General features: G+C 32.7%; 2 protein-coding genes across 4 annotated transcripts; both read right to left on the reverse strand.

The window, feature by feature from the left end:
• Positions 1-308: 308 nt before the first annotated feature.
• Positions 309-22017, reverse strand: LOC130625838 (protein SHQ1 homolog). 2 transcript variants are annotated; one of them, XM_057440953.1, is made up of 16 exons: positions 22007-22017; positions 14775-14895; positions 14481-14548; positions 14320-14384; positions 9854-10006; positions 9140-9246; positions 8553-8615; positions 6836-6948; positions 6327-6420; positions 5434-5474; positions 5297-5331; positions 4765-4820; positions 3540-3638; positions 3238-3291; positions 2524-2647; positions 309-927 (listed from the first exon to the last, which is right to left on the reverse strand). In XM_057440953.1, the coding sequence occupies exons 2-16, from the start codon at positions 14847-14849 to the stop codon at positions 389-391; spliced, it is 1686 nt and encodes a 561-aa protein (XP_057296936.1). In that variant the 5' UTR covers positions 14850-14895; positions 22007-22017; the 3' UTR covers positions 309-388. The 2 variants fall into 2 exon arrangements, with proteins under 2 accessions (XP_057296936.1, XP_057296935.1); XM_057440952.1 differs by lacking the exon at positions 22007-22017 and having other exon boundaries at positions 14775-15147.
• On the reverse strand, positions 15273-23100 carry LOC130625839 (OTU domain-containing protein 5-like). Of its 2 annotated transcripts, XM_057440954.1 has the most exons (10): positions 22536-23099; positions 20900-20926; positions 20299-20392; positions 19074-19138; positions 18767-18923; positions 18460-18614; positions 18092-18154; positions 17803-17925; positions 17312-17636; positions 15273-16964 (listed from the first exon to the last, which is right to left on the reverse strand). In XM_057440954.1, exons 1-10 carry the CDS (start codon positions 22944-22946, stop codon positions 16840-16842), a joined length of 1545 nt encoding a protein of 514 aa, XP_057296937.1. In that variant the 5' UTR covers positions 22947-23099; the 3' UTR covers positions 15273-16839. The 2 variants fall into 2 exon arrangements, with proteins under 2 accessions (XP_057296937.1, XP_057296938.1); XM_057440955.1 differs by lacking the exon at positions 20900-20926 and having other exon boundaries at positions 22536-23100.
• Positions 23101-24790: the final 1690 nt, after the last annotated feature.

Genomic DNA, 24790 nt, shown 5'->3' on the forward strand with positions numbered 1-24790 from the left:
AAACGCAAATGAAACACGTGGTTTGATTAATCTCTCTTCATAATGAGTTAGTTGTATCTCCTATGGTCTTTCTTATCTCGTTTTCAGCTCTTGTTTCTTTCTTATTCCAGGTTTCTTGAAAGAATAAGAAACACGATGTTTTTTTAAAATCAAAGGAGAGATTATAGTTAAACTGTTAATGCGTGAGATATTGAGAAAATTGAAAAATTAAATTTATCGTTTAACTGAAAAGCATTTAAAAGATATGCAACAAGGGTATGATTGTGTAAAATTTCAGAAAATCTCATTAACGTAAACAAACACTCAGGTTGAACGTAAGAGAATTTTTTTTATAATAATTCTTTTTACTCATGTCGGAAAAAAGAAATAATATAAGGAAGTATGTATTTTAAGACAGCTTCATGCTGTTCACGTGTTCGCTTATTTGCAGGAGTTCACTCAAACCTGTGCACACAACATTCATCTCGTCATTTAGTTTAGATGACGTCATTCCAATTTTTGACGGAGAAACGACGTGTTGAGATTCAACAACTTGAGCATTAGGCTTTACGTTTTTTTCAGAAACGACGTCGTCAATGTCATCTGAATCTGTGGTTGTGTCAGAAGTACCTTCGTCGGAATTGCTACTTTCGTCGTCGGAAGAATCGCTACTACTGTCGGTATCGCTACCAGAACTCATTGCCGCGTGTTTTGAATCATACATCGAACTTGCTTTTTCTTCGATGACAAGTAGATTAAAGTTCATGCTGCTTCTCTCGATGTCTATGCAACGAAGTTTATTAGCAAGTGAAAGTATTTTTTTGTCTTTTACTTTTTGAATCCACACACAGAGATCAGAAATGTAGAGCTCGTTCAGAATATATTTATTTTCATCAGCTTGGAATAACGAGTGGATGTCTAACAATGATTTTATCAACCAACGTTTTCCTAAAAAAGGAAAACACAATATTAATGAAGAAATATATCCATCATTTTCAACGAAAATCCACGGCATTCACCCGTGGCTATATGCAACAACCTGGACAAACAGCGAGTAACTTAATATAAATCGTTAGTCCGTGGAATATCTAAAACCAAAGTCAGTAAAAATATAACTGTAGCTTGAAGTTTTTACGCAGGCGACGGCTATTACTATGGGTAGATGTATAGGGATTAACTGAGCTTCTGTTTAAGCTTAAACAAAATATATACTTTGATATTTTACCCGGAAAGAGGTATAGGTAACCCCAATCAAGTTGCGCCTTAGTAAAAATCAGAAAAAAATGTTTAAGATATATACTTGGCTAAAGATATTCACCTTAAAAAAGAATATAAAATTTCACTATCCTTAACATAGAAAGAACAGACAATAAAAATTTAAAGAAGCAAATATAAAATTCAACAACTTCTTAAAATAACCTCGCCATCGCTATCCTTCTTCCACATCGGCAAAGATGATATTTTTGTTTAAGGCTGAATAAGTCGGTTTCGAAGAGAAACAAATGCGTGACTACAAAGCGGCTTTTCGCTTACAAATTCCCTCCGCGTTTTTTGAGTTTTTGCTATCATTGTGAATTGTGCACCGGTGAACAGACCACGGATATTGACAACATAGAGAAACGCCCTTTGAAAATAAGAAACGTACTAAGCCCTTTGACATAAATATTACTTTAATTGGAGAAACTTTCGCGAGAAGACCTTTCGCGAATTCGCGATTTTTCGCCATTTTCGCGAAGGTTTATCTGGCGAAAATGTGCGTGTTTCTTCATTCGCGAAACTTTAACTCGCAAAAGTTTCCGAATTTCTTTATTCGCGAAAGTTTATCCAGTAAGCTATTTTATCATTTTTCACCAAAAACGCACAAAATACTTATAAATATTATTTCAAGAAAGAAAATTTATACCATTTTCAATACACCTTTCCCGAGACTTATTCTTTTGATGTGCCGCAACTTTTTCTGTTGAGTTTATTAAAAACGGACAACAAATTTGAATTCCTTATCAAAAATGTCATAAACAAAGAAAATTTCGAAACAATGCAGCAAGTAAACAACCTGCTATTCTAATTTAAAGATTTGTGGCATGTCCAACCTCTTTTTGAAAACGAGGTGGGACAGGGTAACTTAAGCATTAAGAAGACTTTAACTGTGATATATATCTCCTCAAAATAACACTTTCTGTTGGCGTATCAAGTTAAACTTTTACACATAAATTAAACAAACTATGCTGAATTCAAATATGGTATTCATATTTTACGAGTTTAAAAAAAGTATGACTCATGGTCTCGGGAATGGTGTATTATGCTAAGAAGTTTTTTCTAACTGAAAAATTCTTGTTCGCGAAACTTTATCTCGCAGTTAATCTCACGAAATTTTCCGAATTTCTTCATTCGCGAAAGTTTCTCCAATAAAGTAACTTGATTTATAAGTGCGGTAAAAATGAACAATCAAAACAACATTTGTAGTAACACAGTGAAACACAGATGCTTGTAATTTTGGGGAAAATTATTTTATCTTGTATGCATTTAATAGAACAAAATAATTACCTAATAAGAATATAGTCTGTACGTCATTCAGTACTGCTTGTATCAGACGCCAATGTCGATATAATGGGTAACACAAACAGCGCCTCATATTAGTCACCAGAACATCCTGAAGACTTCTAAATGACTAAAAAATAACAATTTGTGTATTGACAAATATATCTCATATAGTTGGCCGATCACATCTGCAGCTGTCGAAACGTAGTCCTTGAATAAACTTGCATGAAAAAAATCTACACGTAACTTCCGCTAAAACTTTTTCGGAATGAAATTTCTGCGAAAATATTCAACACTGATCATTCGCGAAATTTTACAAAATCAACCTTCGGCAAATTTTTTATTAATCCTTTTATAGTGAAAAATTATTTAACTGAAGTCCATTAGCCAGAAAAACACAACAAAGGTACCCAGATTGAATCAACCTCGCCCCCAGGGCATCGCGCTCATGCAACTCAAGGTCTCTATCTCACAACCAAAACCACAATGTTTATTGTAACCACAGTGGGGAAAAGCAATTTAATTGAACCCGCCGGTGGAACGCATAACTTAGCGGCGTGACTCCACCCAATTACAGCCCAGAACCAAGAGGCCTACACCATGGTCAAGTTCGCATCGCCGTCCAGATGTCAGAAAAGATACAAGATGACATAGGGGCGAGGTTGCTAAAAACTTCATAAAAAAAAACAATTTTGAAGCTATGATGACTTTAATACATACATCACACCAACACAACGTTGAACTGATTTTTGAAATTGTCCAAGCTGATTCGCTCTGTAAGAAATATAGAAGCAAATGGTTGTTGACAATAAAAGCAATAAACGAAAAAAAATAAAAAAATAAACAAAAAAACAATGAAAAAAGGAAAAAAGGTGGTAAAAGAGTTAACAATAGATAGAAAGACATTCAAGCAGTTCCATCTGTTCTTGGATCTCCGTCTACATATTCACAATTTTATTATCAGCAGAACTCATTTCACTCAAAAATTTGACAACTTTCTTTGTGTAAATTGAACTTCGTACCGTATGTTCACCTTCTGTCGTTCTGTAATCATACGCATGCGCGAAGATGATATCAACCAGTCCTAACAACACTTGATGTTCTTCTTCTCTGGACAGCAAATGTAAGAAATACGTCAAGGATATACCAAAGTAAAAAAGGATAAACACCAAAAAAAAGAATTCTCTCCCCTCCTCGCTTAACTTAACGTTTTTTTTTTTGCGATTGTGGGCTAGCTTACACTTCGATTTTTACAACATCTCGACAAACAGAATAAATATTTTCTTCATAAAATCACCTTATTTCGTCCATCGGGACAGGATATTAATGCATACGTAATCATTCATTTGCGAGTTACAATTAAACGTGCGCATGCTTATTAAAAACAGGGCGAATATTCACACATTCTAAAAATCAATTGGTGAAACGAGAATCACGTGATCTCTTACTGTGAAGTTAAAGATATGCATGAATATTTTTTATGCCAAAACTATCTTAGAACAAGAGCGTTTGACCAACTTCAAACAAGAGTATTTTAGAAGTTGTATTTCTTTCATAAAAATATAAGAAATATTCAGACAACGTACCTATATTGTAATGCCCGTATACGTCTGTCTGTCTGTCTGTCTGTCTGTCTGTCTGTCTGTCTGTCTGTCTGTCTGTCTGTCTGTCTGTGTCTGTCTGTCTGTCTGTGTCTGTCTGTGTCTGTCTGTGTCTGTCTGTCTGTGTCTGTCTGTCTGTGTCTGTCTGTGTCTGTCTGTCTGTCTGTGTCTGTCTGTCTGTGTCTGTCTGTGTCTGTCTGTGTCTGTCTGTCTGTCTGTCTGTCTGTCTGTCTGTCTGTCTGTCTGTCTGTCTGTCTGTCTGTCTGTCTGTCTGCCTGTCTGTCTGTCTGTCTGTCTGTCTGTCTGTCTGTCTGTCTGTCTGTCTGTCTGTCTGTCTGTCTGTCTGTCCGTCCGTCTGTCACGTAAAAAAATGGTAGCATAGCTGCGCAATAGCGAGAAGCACGCAATGCGGTATAAAAAGGACGGGCGAACCCGTGGATGTTCCACGGGCTAACGACTACTCTATATTATAATACCCGTATACGTCTTTCCGTCCGTCCGTCTGTCTGTCACGCAAAATGGTAGCTTAGCAGCGCAGGTAGAGAGACGCACACAATGCGGTATAAAAAGGACGGGTGAACCAGTGGATTTTTCCACGGGCTAACGACTAGTTTATAAAATTCACGCAATATAATATTGAAAAGATATATTCCTTATTAGGTAACTGTAAGAGCTTGTCTTTCTCTTCATCTGTGAAAATTACTAAGCAAAAATAAATAAAAATAAACAAAATTTATGAGTTCTTTTTTTAGCATTTAATTTTTACAAACCAGTGCTGTCGCACAATTATTATTCGCATACCCAGGCTTGCGCACAATTAATTTTCGCGTACTCCTAACAAGAAATACTTAAAAAAGCTGTATGTTCTTTCAATTTTCTTTAAGTGAATTATTTTGCTGACTGGCATCATCTTTGTATTATAACCACTGTGAATTTTGTTATTATTGGTGAATTTTGTTATTATTGGTGATTTTTTTTAATTTTTAAATTAATTTTGTGTGGAAAAATTTTAAATCTCCTTATTAATTTTTTTACGCACCTTCTCAAAACAAATATTTTGCTCAAGCCAAATTTTCACGCAGCCAAATAGGCCATAAATTAGTTGTGTCCAAAAATTTCATAAGCAAAGGTTGCTGTCCTTAAGATTGACTGATTTTATGTTTTTGTGTCATACCGACCTTTAGTTTCTTCCGGAAACAGAGACGTCTTTCCTCTAAAAAGGAGAAGAAAAAAAAACGCTTGCTTTTATATCGCTGTAACTTGCCAGTTATAGGAAAAAATATAAAAAGCGAATATAACGTAGATAAAGAGTTACTTTGGTGTAATGATTTCACTCGTTTCAGGATATGACGAATTCTAAAAAGAAGTACCAACAGTTACCAACAGTTAAAGAATTAACAAACAACAATTACAGTCAACTTGTTGTTACTCCAACACTGAGAAACTTTCACTTTCATGTAGTAGCTCTTCTTGAATATAAGCCGAACTTTTTACTTTTAAAATAAGAAACACGCATTAGGGGTTTAGCCTGGATGTTCATAATCTCATCCACCAGTAACGAAACATCGTGTTTTTTTTAAAAAAAGGGTATTTTTCCATATAATCAGACAAAATGAAGTAAATAGATTAATAAATATTTGATATATATTATCTCAAACAACTCTTTTTGCTCTCTCAAACCTTCTTCCGTATTGCAGTTTCGAACGAAATTTACCCCTTAACTTGAACAACAAGAATCTGCTGTGTGTTTCACACGAGGTTCACCAATTATGGTATTTTAATACTGACGATAACAAATTTCTTAATCTGCTGAGAAATAAAGCATTTCATCACCCTTAACAACACTGACAGGAAGGACAGTCACTAATTCTGAGAGCTGATAAGGAAGGTGATAAGATGAGAATAAACTTTCATCGGATAATTAGTTAGTTGTAAATGAATCAATACAAAAATGTGTCCTGACTATTAAAATACGTGCAGTGTTTTTACCCAGTCTTATGTTTTGGATAAGAAAGCGCATATGGTTAGTTCAGAATACATACAATACATTTGTCCTGATTACTGCAGGATGTTTACTGGCCTTTTTAATAGGAAACGTGAAAATGGAAGCAAGCCACAAATCTGCTCCACCGTACCAAGACATCAATATTTCACGCTTTGACAATACCGCCTCTTATAGTGGACAATTAAAAAGTTTCAACAACATACTTTGTAAGCATCGATTATCCTCTTATACTCTAAATCCCAAGGAGTCTGGTACCTAATAAGTTCTTGAATATATTCGTCGTCTAAATAATCTGCCCTGAAAATAAAAATTATGTATAATAACTAGAGTAACAGGCTATAACTTTCGTTCGAAAATGGTTACTCTAATATAAAAAATATAAAAACACAGAAAAAACTATAAAATTTAAATAAAAATCCTTTCTTTTTTATCTTCTTTTTCTAAAATGACAGATAACAACTTATCTCTACTATATATATATAGATTTTAAGTATATATGTGTTAATGATTGCAGGAGAACCGTTTAAATAAAAATGCTATACGCTCTCTACCGTACTTACTTTTCACTCATAGTTACCTCACTTAACAAGGAAATAGGCTTCGCTGTGCTCCACAAAAAGTATTTTTGTTCGAAACACAATTAATTTTTTTCCGACATTTCACACATGTGACACTAGGTTTTAAAAAATATTTTATGGAAAGCTTAACTTACTGGTAGTGTTCCACATCGAATTTTTCGTTTTCTGCATGCTGACGTTGCATTTTTCTTTCTTGTGGTGACGTATTCTCAGGATCAGGTAAATCAATCACATCGAAAAGCTCATCCTAAGAATAAAAAAAAAACATGAAGGTTTTCCAAACTGTCTTAAAGATGCGTCACAAAGTTGTTCCTTTTTTTAACCAAAACGAAACTAAAAATATTAAAATACCAAACATTCAACTTTACACAATCTATTTTGAAAAATTTTCAGGGAAATCTGTAAACCCTATTTTTTGCACAACTTGGTCAATTTTGTCAAACGTACCAAGAATACTGACTCTGGTCTTACAAGTTGATTTAGGCCTTCTTATGACTTTCGTTTCTAAGGGATGACACACAAATATAAAAGTGTACACTAAAAATTAATCTGGCTTTTGACGGAGCAGGTTAATCCTGTCACATTTAAATAAATTGTATATTTCATGACTGAAGACATTAACTTGACTTCGTAGTAGCAAAATATATGAAAAATGGTGGCACAAGAGCGTTTGGTTAAGTACATGTAATTTCAAGCGCTGAAAATTCCTAATTTTTGTATTTTGTAGTTTAGTAACACATCGGATAAAAGTCAGCACACACTTCTTTATTTGTAAGTCACCGAAGAAATTACCGCTTTTAATATATCCTGCCACTATTGCTCATCACAGTAGTACAGTCAATAGATTATTTTATGTGCCATACACCTAAACCTTATAATAATAGACCATAAGATCCGTCATTTAAATTTGAATGGCACCAGCCATGACCCGTCGACATAAGAAATTTATTTAGATAAATTTGTTTACCCGTTACCTATTTTGTGTGGAGCTGATCAAGAAAATGTATGAGATTGTGTGCTTTTGACAAACAGTTGCCTTGAAATTGGTTCCCAGTTACACAAACGGTAAAAAAACTGTATCACCACCCCGTTTCCAAATTATTTGACCTTAAAGTTACACCCTCATTGTGATGTTTTCATAAATTTAAACTAAGTTATTGAAGTTGACTTAATGCTATTGACGTTACACTATAACGTCTCTAAAACGTTTCTAACTACTTATTATTAATACTAATAGTATTATCTTTTTAATAATTACCGTATTTTGTCTGTGTGTCCGCAAAAACCGCGTCCCGTAACGAAAACACGAAATTTTTAAAATGCGCACCAATACTAAATAAGATATAATTTGTCCACTCTGTTGCGACGGGTAAATTCCAAGGACGGCCGACCTGTGGATTTTTTCACGGGCTAACGACTTCTCTTTAATAATAGCCGTGGTATGTCTGTGTTCCGCGAAAGCGGCGTCCCGTAACGGAAACACAAAATTTTTAAAATGCGCACGAATAGCAAATGCGATACATTTTTATCCACTTTGTTGCGACGGGTAAATATAATGGACGGGCGAACCCGTGGATTTTTTCACGGGCAACGACTAGTAGTATTATAATAATACTAATAGTACTTATCCACTATGCACATTACAACCATAAAAAGCTGATTGATATAACACCCAAATCTGGTTTTATTTACCTAAAAAAGCATGCTTTTGTGCTTACCTACACAATGTGGTGTTGAACAGCTGACACTAGGTAAATGCGAGAGTTTGGGTCTGAACTTTTCAAGATTACAGGTGTAAAGCTGGTGTTCAATTTAATTCGAAGTAATTATGCGTATGAAGGATGACATTACCTTTAATCGAGCAAAAACACCTGTAGTTTGACTTGCAAAACCATAAGAGTATCCTTCCAGAGGCTGCAAAAAAGAAACTTAAAGTCATACTTCATCTCTGCGTCAAAAGACAGAGCAATTTCGTAATACAGGCAAAAGTCGCCATAAGGGAATAATTGTTAACCAGTGCAACGGTATAACTCAACATATTTGAAATCTAGATGTTTTTACCGCTCTTAAAGTTTCTTCACCTTAGAAACATGGAAATCAAAAACACTTGAAGAACATCTAAAACACATTGCCGTCATGACACTGCAGTTTACCACAGTAAAAAGGAAATAAAATGTCACATAGAACAAAACTTATACTAACATCCTAGGGAGAAAAGCAAAGTAGTGGAAATTTTAAAGAAAATTACTTCATATTTACCTACCATTTGGGTATGTTAGAGGAAAAATGAAAATGTCTGCCATGCACTCTGGCTGGACTAAACCCAAATATACTTGTCGATTTTCACAATAACATTACAGGGCAAGCCAAGATCATTCCAGGTATCATTAACACCCCATTTTAGCATCCTTATAAGAATTTCATTGCAGTTGACAAACCTTAGGTTGATATACTTCCTGCTCTACTTCCCAGCACATATCATCATCTTCGTCTTCTTCACCTTCCTCTTTTTCTTCTTGATGTGTTTTGTTGTCATCCAAACATTCTACATAGGAGTAGATTTGTACAACATGATGTAGAATACACAATGTTTACAAGATAATTCCTCGAAATTTCCTGACACTTTCATGAAACACATTGTCCAGAGGCTCCAAATATCTCGATAATTATGTATTTTTATTAATGTGTAGAAAATCCTTTCAGCTTTATTAACGACTTTAGTTAACAATTTACAATTTTCATATATTCCATTAATTACAGGTTTATTATTAGTTTTATCTATGCAAAATAAAAAATAAAAAATAGCAGCAAGGATGACCAGTTCTAAAGTAAAAATTTTCCCCTCAACCCTGAGTACTTTAAAACTATAATAATAATAATAATGATAATGAGAATGATAATAATAATAATAATAATAATGACAATGACAATGACAATGACAATGACAATGACAATGACAATGACAATGACAATGACAATGACAATGACAATGACAATGATAATAATAATAATAATAATAATAATGGGAAATAACGGAATAAGTAAGACACAATAAGCAAGATCGGTTTGAGTTGATTAAGATGCAAAACTAATTTAAACAATCTCACATCCCAATGTTGTTAAAAATGTTTTAAAAAATGTCTTGGCATTACCTTCTTTTCCACTTGGTGTGTCATCAGTACAGACGACCTCGATTAAAGGCTTTGTCACATGCTTTTTCTTAGGTGCCAGCAAAGTCGTTAACATATCCAAATTTGGAAATTCTTCTCCAATGTTTTTCTTTGGAATGTGAATAGTGAAAACACCTTAAAAGAAGTCAAATTTTACCTTAGCTGGCATACAATCTATTAGTGCTTGTTAGAACTGATTCCTAAAAACAAACACTTGTCCATAATATAAGCTGTATTCAGTCTGTCTGTTCGAAATACAGCTTTATTTCGGATCCCAAACAGAAATAATTTAATCACTTTAATGTTAATAGGTACAGGAATCCACGAAATAGTGATTCAAATACTAGTCTATATTATAATACCAGCTGTCTATATGTGAGCTAAAGATGGCAGCTGTTTGTAGAGACAAGGGATTTATTTGGATTTTTCCAGGTTGTAACGCCAAGTTAAATACATGATTTTTAAAAACATTATGAAGACATTTTTTCTTCATTATCCTGAGTGCGTGACTCAATGAGACAGTGTTGTATTTCTGTTCATTTGACACAATTGAGAAAAATTCAGTGAAGAAAAAAATGTTACCTTAAAAATTAAAACACGTTGGTTTAAATAAAAAAAGAATGATGAGTCGCCTAGGAGTTGTGTTCTTCTTTAAAGAAGAATATTATTGATTAACTAGCCCAATTCCTGTGGAAGAATCCACTAAATCTCTCATTGAATACATGTCAGGGATACCAAACTAAAGCATAAACAGCATGGTAATTTGAATTTTTAAAACTTACAACCCAACCTCGGCTCTTTGTCTCTTTTTATAAAGAGATGGAAAAAAGAGATAAAAGCCCTGGGATCGAGGTTGCTCAGTCTGCATTACTTTATATTTATACCCATTAAAACCAAAACGTTTGAAAATATAAGCAGGTGTAACAAAACATAAAATCTCTATAATAATACCCGTCGTCTGTCTGTCTCTGCGCGGACCCCCCACTGAGTTAGAAAATGATGTTACGGAAACACGAATATCAAATGTGATATATTTTTATCCACTTTGTTGCAACGGGTAAATATAAAGGACGGGCGAACCCGTGGATTTTTCCACGGGCAACCGACTTCTCTTTAATAATAGCCGTATTTTGTCTGTCTCTGCGCATACCCCCCGCTGAGTTAGAAAATCGTGCTACGGAAACACGAATATCAAATGCGATATATTTTTGTCCAGTTTGTTGCGACAGGTAAATATAAATGAAGGGCGAACCCGTGGATTTTTTTACGGGCAACGACTAGTATAAACATAAAAATGCAAAATGCATAATGTCCAACAAACCAAAGGCATCTAACAACCGTTCTTAAAAAGCGTAATCTACTAAAATTTAAACTTGCTTTGCCATGCCAGAAGTATACCAGGAAAGTATATCAGACATTTAAAAAATCCAACATATTTTGCCAAGTTTTACTAAAAAAGTTATTATAAAATTTCCACACTGTACAGTTTGTAACATGTCATACCAAAATCAGATAATCAGTCTATTAGCAACCCTGTCAAAGTTTTACACAAAATATAAGAAATTAACATTATCTGAATTCCTGTGAAAGAATCCATTGAATCTCTCATTAAAGCGATGTAAGGGATACCAAACAAAACCATACAACACAGTTATTTGAATTTTTAAAACTAACGGGATGGCAAAAAGAGAAAAAAGCCCTAGGATTGAGGTTGCTCACAATCTGCATTATTTTATGTGTATAACTGCTGAAACAAAACGTCTAAAAATATAAGCACTTGCACCAAAAAAAAATTATAAAATAAAAATAAAAAATGTCTAAAAAAATCGAAGGGGTCTAACAGCCGTTTATAAAAAGTGAAATACGCTAAAACTATATACTTGCTTTGCCATTCGAGAATTCAAAATATGATAAATTAATAATTAAATACACATAAAATAGAAATATACCTATCTACCGAAATATTTTAATTCAAAATATTAAAAGAACAAACCGAAACTTATAGTTAAGAAAATCACGCATAAAATCAAAGAAGATAACAATGCAGCGTTTCTGAATTTAAGAATCGAATATATTTCAAACAATTGATTTACGTTTGTTTTCATTTTGTTATGTTTGCAATAAAACGTCAACACTGAATCACCCACTTCGTAGCGTTAAACACAGTAATAACGGAAAAATTACTTTTTACAGTTTAAATAAGTTCTTCTCTGGGATATACACGCTGTCTTTTATAAGAATAGTGTTTTTTTTTCGTTTCAGTGTCAATGTTCTTAACTTTTTTGACAAATACTATCCTCATTATTCTCAACATGTTCTTAGAATGACTATGGCCTAAAAATATATAATGCCTTAATAAAATAAATCCTGCTATAAGTTACTATAGCTGATGGAAAATTGTGTTCCATAACAGCCCACTGCTTTGGATAGAAAAAAAGTTCACTTTGTTAAACAATAAAAAATTAAACTACTAATCAGTGAATTTTTAAAACTTACAACCCAACCTCGGCTTTTTACTACAAACTTTATATTTAAGGAAAATTTAGCTCCGAGAGCAAACGGCTAGACACTTACAACCTAACCTCGGCTTTTTATAACAAACTTTTTATTTCAGGAAAATTTAGCTCTGAGAGAAACGGCTAAAAAATCATTACTCACCTAAATTAATTTCTCAACCAGATAATCTAAACAACACACCTTTTCTTTTGCTTTCTTAGTAGGCCGCGTTCTAGCGTTCTCTGGATAAAAGTCCAATCAGTTTTTTACTCTGATTACTAAACTTCGCATCATCACAAAGAAAACAAATTGAAAATGCATAAAATGTCTGATACAGTTCCAATCAGTTCTCTTTGTGACGTTATATCAGGTCTATTTTTTTCAACAAAATATCTGGCTACAAGTACCACAAATCCCATCATTTTCAGAAATTTTTCATTTTTTCAGTCTTTTGTGGTACTTGTATCTGAATTTCTTTGCCTTCTTCCAGAAGGAAGGTAAACGTAGTAGTGATGGTACTCATAGCTAAACTAAGCTGAATCTCCAGTGTAAACCTTCATGCTCCGACTACCAACTTTCAGCCATTTTATTCTGATAAAACGCGGCAATCGTAGTAATTTATTCGCAAAAAGTTACCATAATTAAAATAATTATTGCATAATTTATGCTTGTGTTGTAACATAATTAGTATGTAATATAAACTTCATCAATTTCTTTGAATACCAACGAAAGCGAAAGTTTTTTCGTGTGTAACTCGGCCATGTTTGTTTACAAACTAATGTTTCGGATAATTTATGCAAATAACGAAATAATTATTTTGTGGTCAGATATCAGTTCTTTTTTTCAGCCCTGATAAGTGTCGTTGGTAGGTGTGGTATTTGTCACTGTTTCCTAAGTTGAAAAAAATGGACCCATCATCGTACGTTTTTCTTCTATATATAACAAATATTTCTGACAACAACATAAATATTTTTATACTCGTTCGACAACAAAAGCCACTCTATCAACAGCTTTGTTTTTTACATCTCAGATTCGAATTATTATTCGAATTCGATAGTTTTCTTTTTAAAAGAAAGCAACCTCGGTTCCAGAACACAAAAATGGAAAAAATAGAAGAAACAAATAAGCTTTAAGCTAACCTCATGAGGGGTAAACGTTGTTTGAAATAACTTTTTTCGGGATTACTTTGAAAAAGAGACAACCTTCTTCGTTTCGGTTTTCTTTTTTTAGTCGATAAGCATTTTGTTTCCGTTAGATACGAGCGCACATGGCAAACCGGGATAAAAATAAATTATTTTATCTATAACCACCAACGGGGCTTTTAAAACAAAAAAAACATATAAAAACATTTACGAATACAAAAAATTAGTTTTAATAAAATAAAAAAAGAGTTTATTTTTTAAATTCATAAGAAAAGAGAATTAAATGTTTAAATATAGATTCTTAGGATTATGTCAATTATGCATGAGATCATGCACAAGGTAATTATTTATATTTTAATACAAATTTTTTTATCTATTATATCTCATCTTTTTTATATAGCTTGGTTATTTTTTTACTGCAAATAATAAGGAAGATAACATTGAGTCCCATGTGAGATGAATTAATATTGCTCAGCAAGACGAATTTATTGTGAATTTGGAGGCTTAGCTAATTTCTTATTTCGCTCTCCCCTTATAGATAGGCCTGCATAATGCGTGTTGTCTTGTTGCATATGCAGCAAAATACATGGAACAATATTTATAACCAAGAAGAACTATATGGTTAAAACAGATGCCTCGTTATATAGAACATAATATACAATGCAGTTTTCAAAAGAGAAAGAGTACCTAGAGTTGTTAATCTGTACTTATTTAACTGTGTTTTTAAAAAATTTGCTAAGATGAATGTACTTTCCAAAACAATCCTAATGGCAGGTTACAGAGCACCTGTTGTTAAATTTAATTCTTCACCTGTACTGATGTCATATTGTGCTTTCTCTCTACCATCTTCTATGATTTCACAAGGGAAATACAACCTAAAAGCAGTTTAAGCGTCTATTGGTAATACAGTTTCCAACTAATCGTGAAAAAAAATAATGAAAAAAGAAAAAAATTCCAATGTTGAAACAAACCTTAAAAAGTATGGCTTGACAAAAAACTTGAATTCATTTTGTTCCATGTAAATTTCAACATCATTAGCCTAAAAGAAAACGAAACCTATAAACTAAGTGGGTACCAGGCTATACAAGTGACAGATGTGTGAAAGGCTTAGATCTGGGTCAAAATCTACTCCACTGCTTTTAGAATCCGATAAGGTTAAAAATTTGAAAAATTAAGCACCCAAACTGGAAAAAGGAATTGCATATAAAAATGCGTTGTCTTTCATTCCACTTCATGTACAAATAATAAATATTGGTTGCACTTACCTTGATATAGGGTGCTTTGATTGTCAACAATAAATAGCTATGTTCTTGATGTAACTCAAAAGCAGGTGTGAGCATATTTGTTTAAATCTGTGACTACTTTGAAAACCTCAAAGCAATAAACTATAAAAAGATGAAAAATTCATAATACTTAAAATTAGGAATTAGGAAGAGGATTAGGAATTAAGGTTAGTTTTTATTGACCACAAAAAATATTGTTGAGGAGCATAAGAATGCTTTTTCGAAATAAAATTCTCCATACATCATGGCCTATTTGGGGTTACCAGTTGTAAAAGTTGTTGTTAATATAATAATATAAAAGTATTAAATAATTGGATATATTTATGGTTCTTGTCAGGATATTTTTAAGATCATACAATGAAAGATCATACGATGAAAAAGTACAAAGACCTTTGGAAACTTCTTTAAGCAATAGATAGATTTTTTTATCCGCCTCTCACTTTACACAGAATAATAAAATATGAAATAATACTGCTGACATAAGCATTATTCTAATTAATTCCAGCCAAAATATGAATATAGAACAGTTATGAAAGAAAAAAAAATTTCAATATTTTTCATAATATTTTAAAATAATCCTGTACAAATGTTTATCAAAATGTCAACGTAACTCAAAAATAACAGGTGTAATTAATACCTAGTGTAAATCAGACCTAGAGACCAAAGCCTAATTTACATTACTAAAATACTACATACTGTACAATGTAAACCAAAACTAAAACGTAAAATAAAGATAACGGAAAAGTGCATTTCTTTAACCTTCACTCTTCTTCTTTGAATAAACACTGTCCCTATGACTTAATATTTTAAATAAATGCAACATTATTTTAAGAGACAATACAGTTAGCTGAATTCAGCAAAAGATTTTCATCAAATCAATAAATTCTACCATAAATACTCAGACTTATAAACTAAGCAGCAAATTTAAACATCAAGTGTGTGTCTCCAAGGAGTTTGGCTTAAAAAAAATTTCTCTTTCAGAGTGGTACAAAATTGTTATGCCTTGCCTGTGGCTAAATTTACCAAAAAAAAAATAAATAGCCACCATCAAACAAATTAGAAACAGATTCTTTTATGTTTTTTATTTTTCCCTAATAATTTTTATCTCCAAAAGGAGTACAAGCTCATAGCCCAAGCAGCATTTAAAAAAGATTTACATCTAAAGCCACTGAAGTTCTTTAATTTTTCTTCATTGCTCCTGAAAATATGCATTTTACTGACTGTCTCGGTAAAGACCTTTTTTTGTGAAAACCTGAATAATGTATCTTATAAAATCAAAATCATAAAAGAACACAAACACAAAAATGATATTTCGCTTCGTGGAATTATAAAGTGAAAGAGATAAATATATATTTTACTTCATCATAATAAAATTCTCTCTTCTAAGTTTATATACATTCTGCGTGGTAACGCAAAAAACTCATTCAAAATGAAAAGTGAAAGAAAGGTAAATCAACCCAAAACAGCATTTTAAAAATATATATATTTATATATATATATAAAAAAAAATACCAATGGAAAACTTTTAGAAACACATCTTCGAATGTCCAATAATTTAAGCCTTAACAAAAGACAAATGTTTAAAGCCTCTAATAAATAGATCAGGGAAGATGTGTGGAAGAACACCATAATATTGCAGGTGAATGAAAGCAAAAATAAAAGAGTTGAAACCCTTTTTAAAGATCTCTCTGTTTTATAAAAAAATTAAGAAGATTTGAGGACACATTTATATTTCTCAAAGAATGAAGAGATGTATGTAAAACTTCTATCTTTAAAAATAAAAAGATGCCACAAGTTGCAAAACCAAAACTGAGCTGATTCAAGGGAGGTTTGAGGAGACTTTTTAAAATCGTAGGGAAGTTTTAAGGAGTGACAACCCTCAACAGGCCAACAGACAAACAAAAATAGTAGTGAAATTTTTTACCTTTTAGCAACAGGCATGTTTATGAAAAGTTTTGCAGGGTATTTTTTGGATTATTCAATTGAAATAAATATTACTGTTTTTGTACAAGGTCTCAACTACACCAGGAAAAAAAAACATTATATGCTATGATGAATCTGTTGTTTTTTTATCATCGTCAGATTTTCGACTGTTGTTTTTACATAAACTGTCTAGGTACTCTTGCTGTGATTGCGCGAGAACAGCTGCAAGGATCGGATCGTTATCCCAATCTAGACGAATTAGAATATTGGAAATAACTCTTTTTTTCTCACATAGATACAACTTTATATGCACATAATTATTTTATTATCCTTATGCTATTTAGAAACGCATCAAGCATGTTACACCGACCAAAAATTGAAAAAATTAATAGTCAATCTCATTGCCTTTCTGAAAAAACACAAATCAGAAACATGTCTTATGATTAAAAGATTGATCTTTAAACCTTTTTTCTGAAGGAGTTAATGCTTTCACGGAGATATTAAAAAAAAATGATCAATTTTTTTACCTTTCTCATTTCAAACTTGGAGAACAATAAAAAGATCCAAACAAACAAAACATTAAAATATCACATTACCTGCACCGTACCCCAAGGCTGAACTCCAATCATTCGAAGCTGATGCTTGTGCTCCTCCCACTGGACTTTTCAGTCTGTTCGAAGCTTCTTCCATAGCATTAGAGTAAGAATTTTGAGATGATGTCGGTCGAGGGCTATTCCCTTTTAAATGTTTATTCAAAGGTCCAGAATGATTCCCATTTCTGGTGTATGTGTCAGGTGGTGGAGATCGCTTCACATCTCGTGCCGGCGACCTTCGTGTAGTTCCTGTATCATGTGGTGGAGACCTTCGAGATGGAGATTTTCGACTTTGTGTAGATGTGGATGTTGAGCTTGAACTACCAGCCTGAGAAGAAAAACATTGGTAGTAATTTTTAAGAAATAAAAACTCTAAAGTATTTTGTTAACCTTAATCTTATTAATAACAAAAAACTTGTTACCCCCTTCCTCAAAAATTTGATTGCACTTAATTGCATTTAGATACTCATAACTGTATAAAAATATGACCTTACGTTAGACGTCAATTTCTGTTTGTCTTTTAGGTATTGCAGGTATGATTCTCGAGCTGCAATTTCTGCCAACTGCTCATCAGTGGCTTCCCAATCAGTAGCTTTTATCTTATCTTCAAGCATCTCCTAAAAATAAATAAATAAAATACAATCATAACAACAAAAGTTCCACCTGACCCAATGGATATTTTAGCTTTCTATTAAAAAGCTGATTTGATCAAAAACTTTTTATGTCAAGCCTTAGGGAAAATAGACAAAAGAATGAACAAAAAACAAAACTAAACATATATACCTGTTCTAGTAAATCTGCTTCTGATTCTTGCAAACCTTTTTTTAACAAGTTCTTATTATCAAACTAAAATGTAATACATAGGTGAATATTTATCATAGCACATCCGCATTTCATTCTCAACAGATCAGACCTCTGATCATGACGGGCGAGTATAATGTTCTTCTTTAATAAGACAATCTAATTGCCTGGGAATTTTATTGTATTCCAATTTAAATTTAGTGGCGGATTTTAAATCTCAAGGAATGTAAATGGCTTGTAAAAACATTAGTACAAGAGCAAAGTCACAAATATTTAAAAAAAGAGACAACCATTCTGTCTAGTATCACATGTTAACATTACATATACGTGAAATAATATAAAAACCTTACTCCTGGTTTATATCCTGCTAAACCCAGTCCAACTCCAACAGCTGGGTTGTATGGGTCAATAACAGAATTATAATGCACGTTTCCATGATAACTTAATCGTATTGGCTGATAATCCTCATTGTTGCATGAATGGGAATGGAATGTGTTTATTGGTTCTGAAGGTAAAAGAGAAGGAACTTGCTTAATCTGAAAAAACACTGATTGACTAAAAATTAGATTCATCAATGCCACTTTTTATTTACCTAATATTTTTACAGCTATTTAGAAAAACTAAAATTCTTAGAAAAAAAGATCTTTCGCCACAAACCGTATGAATATTGGTAGACTTCTATTGTCCTGTTATACATTTCACTTAATGCCTGTATTTCAATATGGTTGCCATGACTGTGTTCATTACGTTTTCTACGAATGTATGATGCAAAATCTTCAGTGATATATTGCGAAAAGAAGTCACAATTTTTGACCTGAAATTATAAAATATATAGAAAGTATCTCCAACTGTACCTAGATGGACATAAGTGTCTCACTGTGGCATAAGCCAAAACATTAGTAGTCGGCATACCACTATTAAAATAAATAAAGTCCTTGAAAAACAACAAAGTTTATATACTTACCATATAATCCATACAATGTTCACGAACTACACTGTGCATTTCCTGATCTCCATAAACTTGGTCAGCTATAATTAAGAATAAGATAAATCTTTATTACTGTTATTTAGTAGTGTATATTTGCTATTACAATCATTTTTTATTATCATTAATATTATTAGTTGAATATTTATACAGGGTATAAACAAAACATTCAGAAAATACTATTTATATAGAATTTCTGTTGTCAAAGTTTTTTTTCGCAACAGCTAAGAAATTAAACTGCAAAATAGCCAGTGCATGACTGAAATTTTGGCCTTAGTCAAAATTTTGCCCTTCAGCGACTAGTAAGGCTAAATGACAATAGACTTAGAATATATATGTGATGCTCCCTAGGAAAATCGACCTATTCTCTTTTCATATTAAGAACTACAAAATACAGAAATTTCGTATTCAAAAAATATTTCGTATTTTAAAATACTAGTTGTTAGCCAGTGGAAAAATCTACGGGTTCGCCCGTCTTTTTGTGTGACAGACAGACGGACAGACGTATACAGGGATTATAATATAGATGCGTATTTCATATTTTTAAAAAAAAGAAAATACAAAATTCTGAAAGTTTCGCAGGGACGTTTTTTGTCATTTAAGAATGATATGCGCCAACTTTAGAGCTTTGAAGGGATGTTTTCTGGTCATTTTAGAATGATATACTGCAACTTTAGAGCTTCCCAGAGACGTTTTCTCGTCATTTTAGAATGAAATACGGCAACTTAAGAGCTTCGCAGGAACATCTTGTCATTTTAAAAAGAAATACGGCACCTTTAAAGCTTCACAGAGATATTTTCTCATCGTTTTAGAGTGAAATACAGTGATTTTAAAACTTCATATATAAGTTCTCTTTTCATTTTAGAATGAATATAGCAACTTTACAAAGAAAAGACAAGTTTATATTTCACAAGTTTAATTGGTTTTTGATTAGTTTATTCATTTCAAAATTTGTTTCAATAAGGCGTCATGCACCTTTACCATGGTATTACATTCGACATTTTGACAATCCTATCAAATTGTTTCAAACTTTTTTTACAAAATCGTGTCATTTTTCATGGTAAAATATACATGTATCTCATGTTGGCAGTTTTTTTAAAGAAAATTGTAATTATAAGGGCTCTATATAATGATGTTCACTGATAGGTAGTTGTTGAATTCATAATCTGTGAAACCAATGCATAAGCAAATTAATTTGTCATACCCACAGCTCGAAATAGGCAAGCTCCATCTGTTGCCATCTGTTTTATTACATAGCCTTTCTTCTCACTGAGTTGTCTCTCAAATTCAGCTTCCCTCTAAAATAAAGATTTCAGTTCGCAATTTAATTTGTCTAGAGAGGGATGTGATTGTTTCTTAAGGATATTTACATCAATGTTTTTGTAATTATATGTACAGCCATATTTTCATAATTTAATAAAAAGATTGCCAAGTTGTAATTCCTCTCAATATAGGGATATTTTATATATTCTCCAAATAAAAGATTCAAAATGATACTAATTTTGATTTCGAAGAATAAAATTATGTCCAATCTAAAACAAACTTAAAATGCTTAGAGATACTAAGTTTAAAGAGTGAAGATGTTCCGAATTGGATTGTTCATACTACTGTGAATAAAATAAAATGGTATGTTAAAGGTTTTAAGGAAAAGTAATTGACATTTGACGAAAGAAAGACTTATTTATGATCAGTCATAAATCGTTCCTAATAAAACTGCTTAAAAAGTTTATCCATGAAGTGGATTTTCTCTAAGAAATTAAATCCATAAATATATAATCATAATCTTATGTGTGAAAGAAGTCTACCTCACTTAACATCTCAACAGTGGCATCCTAAAAATATAAAACATTAAAATGTAGTATTTGTATATTTAATTAAAAGCAATATAAAACAACATTGTTAAATAACATAATATTAACACAAGTTCCACAACATAATGTTGATATTTATAAAGAAATTTTTGGTAATGGTGATTTTTTCAAGCTTATAAGGTCTGGAGACAATTTACCTACAAGGAAGTTAGTTTTATTTAGTTTCTGTGAGAAATTTTTTGAGAATAAAATTCAACTTTTATAAGAACTAATTTTTGCGAATTAAATTTTGTGAATTTTGCAGAAAAAAAAATGGATGACATGAAAAAATTCACATGTGTACATACATCGTTTCTCAAAAATAAAAAAAATTCACATTTTGTAGATATTTATTATCATGTTATTCTGTGAATAGCAACTTTAAGCTTTATAGGGTGGTGTAATTGTCATTTTAATGGCGATATTTAAAGGTTACCTCCCAAGAAAAAAACAAGTTGAGCTCTGAAACCAAAGAAAACAACTTTTGTTTCACCTAAAAAGTTGCATTTAGATGGAAACTATGAAATAAAAATTTACGAGACAACCACAAGCTTTGGCAACCGCCATTATAGACCATTCTCGAATGGCAAGGCGATATAATCTATGTGACATCATCACGAGATTCCAGAGCCAGAAATTATCACTAAGAAAAAATAATTAAATGACCTTAAAAGACACTGAACTTTTAGCTGATTCTCAAAAAATCAGTTGTATGTGCATTTTACTAAAGAATACAAATTTTACAATAAAGTTTTGCTTGTTTATTTACATCCTATTTATTGCAACCATATAAGGCAGTTCTCAGGAAACACTAGTTTCTATTATGATCCTATACTACTAATCCAAAAGTCAGTGTGTAATCCAGGATTTTTAGTACTGGTTAAACAGCTATTTTCCAATATCCTAAAATTCCCAATATATTAGAAGAGTTTATTATATTCACTACAAAACATGGGACTTATAGCCCATTTTAATTAAGTTGCAGAGGAATAAGATTTCAACAATACCTAAGACTACCTTAATGAAATTCCCATTCGAGATTCAGCAGCCCTTACTATACATTTAAACTCAGATAGAGCTTGTTTGTATTAAAAGGAAGAATTTTTAGCAAAATTATTATTACAATTAAAATGGCCAAAATGAAAAGGGTGCAGAACTTATTTTTGCAATTGGAAGCTCTCGCCTACCACAAAACTAATGTGTGAGCACACTGTATTAATAAAATTTTATGCATTACACAAATTCTATTTTATGTACAGCGCTTGTAACACATTAACTTTTTAAAATGAATACACAGGTTGCACGAAGAAAACCTTACAGTATAAAACTTTTGAGGTAATTTTTAACCCTTATTTTTAGTGAAAGTTTCTTAACGCTAAAGTGTTCCCTTTAAAGATTTGACTGCAAAAGTTAATTTCTGGAATTTTGCAATGATCTTAGGTACCACAAGCCCTGGGAGACCTTCGTTACCAGGGATTTTGTTGCAAAGTATGTTTCTGGACTGCTTATCAGGCTATAATAACAAAGAAAACTACCACAAAATCCAAAATGTCTAGGATGTGACAGGTGAGAGTATGCAAGTTAACTTTACCTTTGGTCCAAAACTTCTAGGTCCATGTTCATCTGAACTATTGTAACCATCTTGATCTTCTTCTCTACTTGGACTTACACTAGTTTCTCTGCTACCACTCCGTGAGTGTGTATTGTTAACAGTTGAAGAGTTGGACGGAGGCAAAAAAAAACCTTGAGCAGGCTTATGACGATTACGTTTATGTGGTAAACTTGGACCTTCTTGAGAATCTCGGGTATCTAAATCATTATATACAGGTAATGATAGGGCATTGCTAGAAGTTTCTAACGCTGAAGCATCTAAATCATCATTTGGTGGGACACGATTTCTTGTTTCACGAGGTCTTGTCCTCGTCCTATTCCTGTTTTCAATGTCCTGGTCTTGTTCACTTTTTCTTTGTTCCTGATGTTTTTTCTTCGGTAAAATTGTCATTTTAATTTCATCAATAAAAGTCAAAACTATCTACCGCGGCCAAACTTGTCTTATTAAAGTAGCAAGGTTTTAAAATAGGATTCATCTAGCTAAACCTCCTGATTTTGTACGTCGTCTCCCAAAAGTTTCTGATGTGAAATGTTAATGTTTTTGTAAAAATGAAATTTAATCGCGATGTTAGTGACTTACCCAAAGTCGTCATATTTTTGGCCCTGCGTTTCAACTTCCAACCCCCAAATCTAGAGAAACAATATCAATTTTTGAACTACCGTAATTCCACGGGGCTTGTTGCCTGTGTCAAAGCCGCCAGCGCTTACTTGGCGGCTAAATATCAAAAAGGCAAAAGCCCCTGGGGACGAAGTTGCGCTTAAAATTTTCATGTTTTTAGATGCAGCGCTTAATAGAGGGCGGCACTAATAAGAGGGCGGCGTTTTTATATTTCCGCTTTAAGATACTTCGAGGTACAAACGTTAAAGCACAAAAAAGACAATAAGAACACAACTGGAGATGCAGACAGTAAAAATAAACAAGAGCTTCTTGTTGGACACATACTAATCGAGTTATCAAAACTGATCAACCAATATCTTTTAGCAGATGTTTCTAATTTAATTATAGCGAATGTAGTGGGAAAAAGAAAAAGAAAATTGGACTTGTTGTTCTAGCCTAGTTTAAATAGTAGTATTAGTAGTAGTACAGTGGACAGTAGTAGTACAGTTGTACCGCGTGGCCTTGTGGTTATGGAGTTCGCTTCGTAATCACAAGGTCCGTGGTTCGGTCCACAGCGCGGGCATGTTTAGCAAGTGTCTTTACTACAGCTACGGGTCAACCCGTGCCATGTGAGGGAAATTGGGTAGGTAATGCCGGTGTACACTTAATGTGTACATCCCGAACACAGGACCCACATTGATAACAGTGTTTCAAACACTGAAGTGGCTATATCCTGTATAAATATTCGGAATTATAATAATAATAATAATATGACTCGAACCCCTATAACTCGAATCTCTCCTTAAGTCGAACGATTTCGCTGGCGCGGTGGGAATTTCCTGATAAACTCTCATAAAAAAACTCTCTGTTACTCGAACCCCTATAACTCGAATCTCTTCCTAAAATCCAAACGTTTTTTGATCTCTTCGGGTATTTCCTCCCTGTAACTCCAACGTTGCAACATGTATCTAGAACTTTATTTGACACAGGCAGTTTTTTGCATTGTTTCGGCTCTGTAAACGTAAATAGAGCCCTAACTGATTAGAATGTTTCATATCTACATGTGTGAGGGGTCTTAAATGATTCGAATGTCATTCAAGCAAAACGTAAACACAATTCTTTGGGATTGAAGTTTTACAATCATGAAAGACTTCGTCCCCATACCATATAAGGGAGAATAATCAAGCTTAATTGGCCATTTATACAAAAACTTGGACAAAATTCCAACTCTCTATTACCCAAATCTCTCTATAACTCGAACGGTTTTCGATTTCCCGTGGCTGTTCGAGTTATGGAGAGTCCACTGTAGTATATATTCGCCGACAACAGTACATACAAAAAATGTTGTCATATAAGTGTTAACAATATGACAGGGGCAAGTAGAAGACATATTTTGTCTTATTATCAAGCCCCTTAAAGCGAGCAAAATTTAATTACAATCTATGGCCTAAATTAACAAAAAAAGTAGAGTAAAAAAAGAAAGATAAAGCCATTTTGAATTAGCAGAGGTCTTAATGTCTTGTTTAGAAGAATACTGATTTTTAAAGGAGTCAACAGTTTTAGCCGTTGTAAATCGTTAATTATACAACATTTACAGTTGATAACTGGTCCGAGAAGATTCTAGACGTAAGATTTAG

Source organism: Hydractinia symbiolongicarpus, chromosome 14, assembly GCF_029227915.1.
Source record: "Hydractinia symbiolongicarpus strain clone_291-10 chromosome 14, HSymV2.1, whole genome shotgun sequence".
Classification (NCBI taxonomy): domain Eukaryota; kingdom Metazoa; phylum Cnidaria; class Hydrozoa; order Anthoathecata; family Hydractiniidae; genus Hydractinia; species Hydractinia symbiolongicarpus.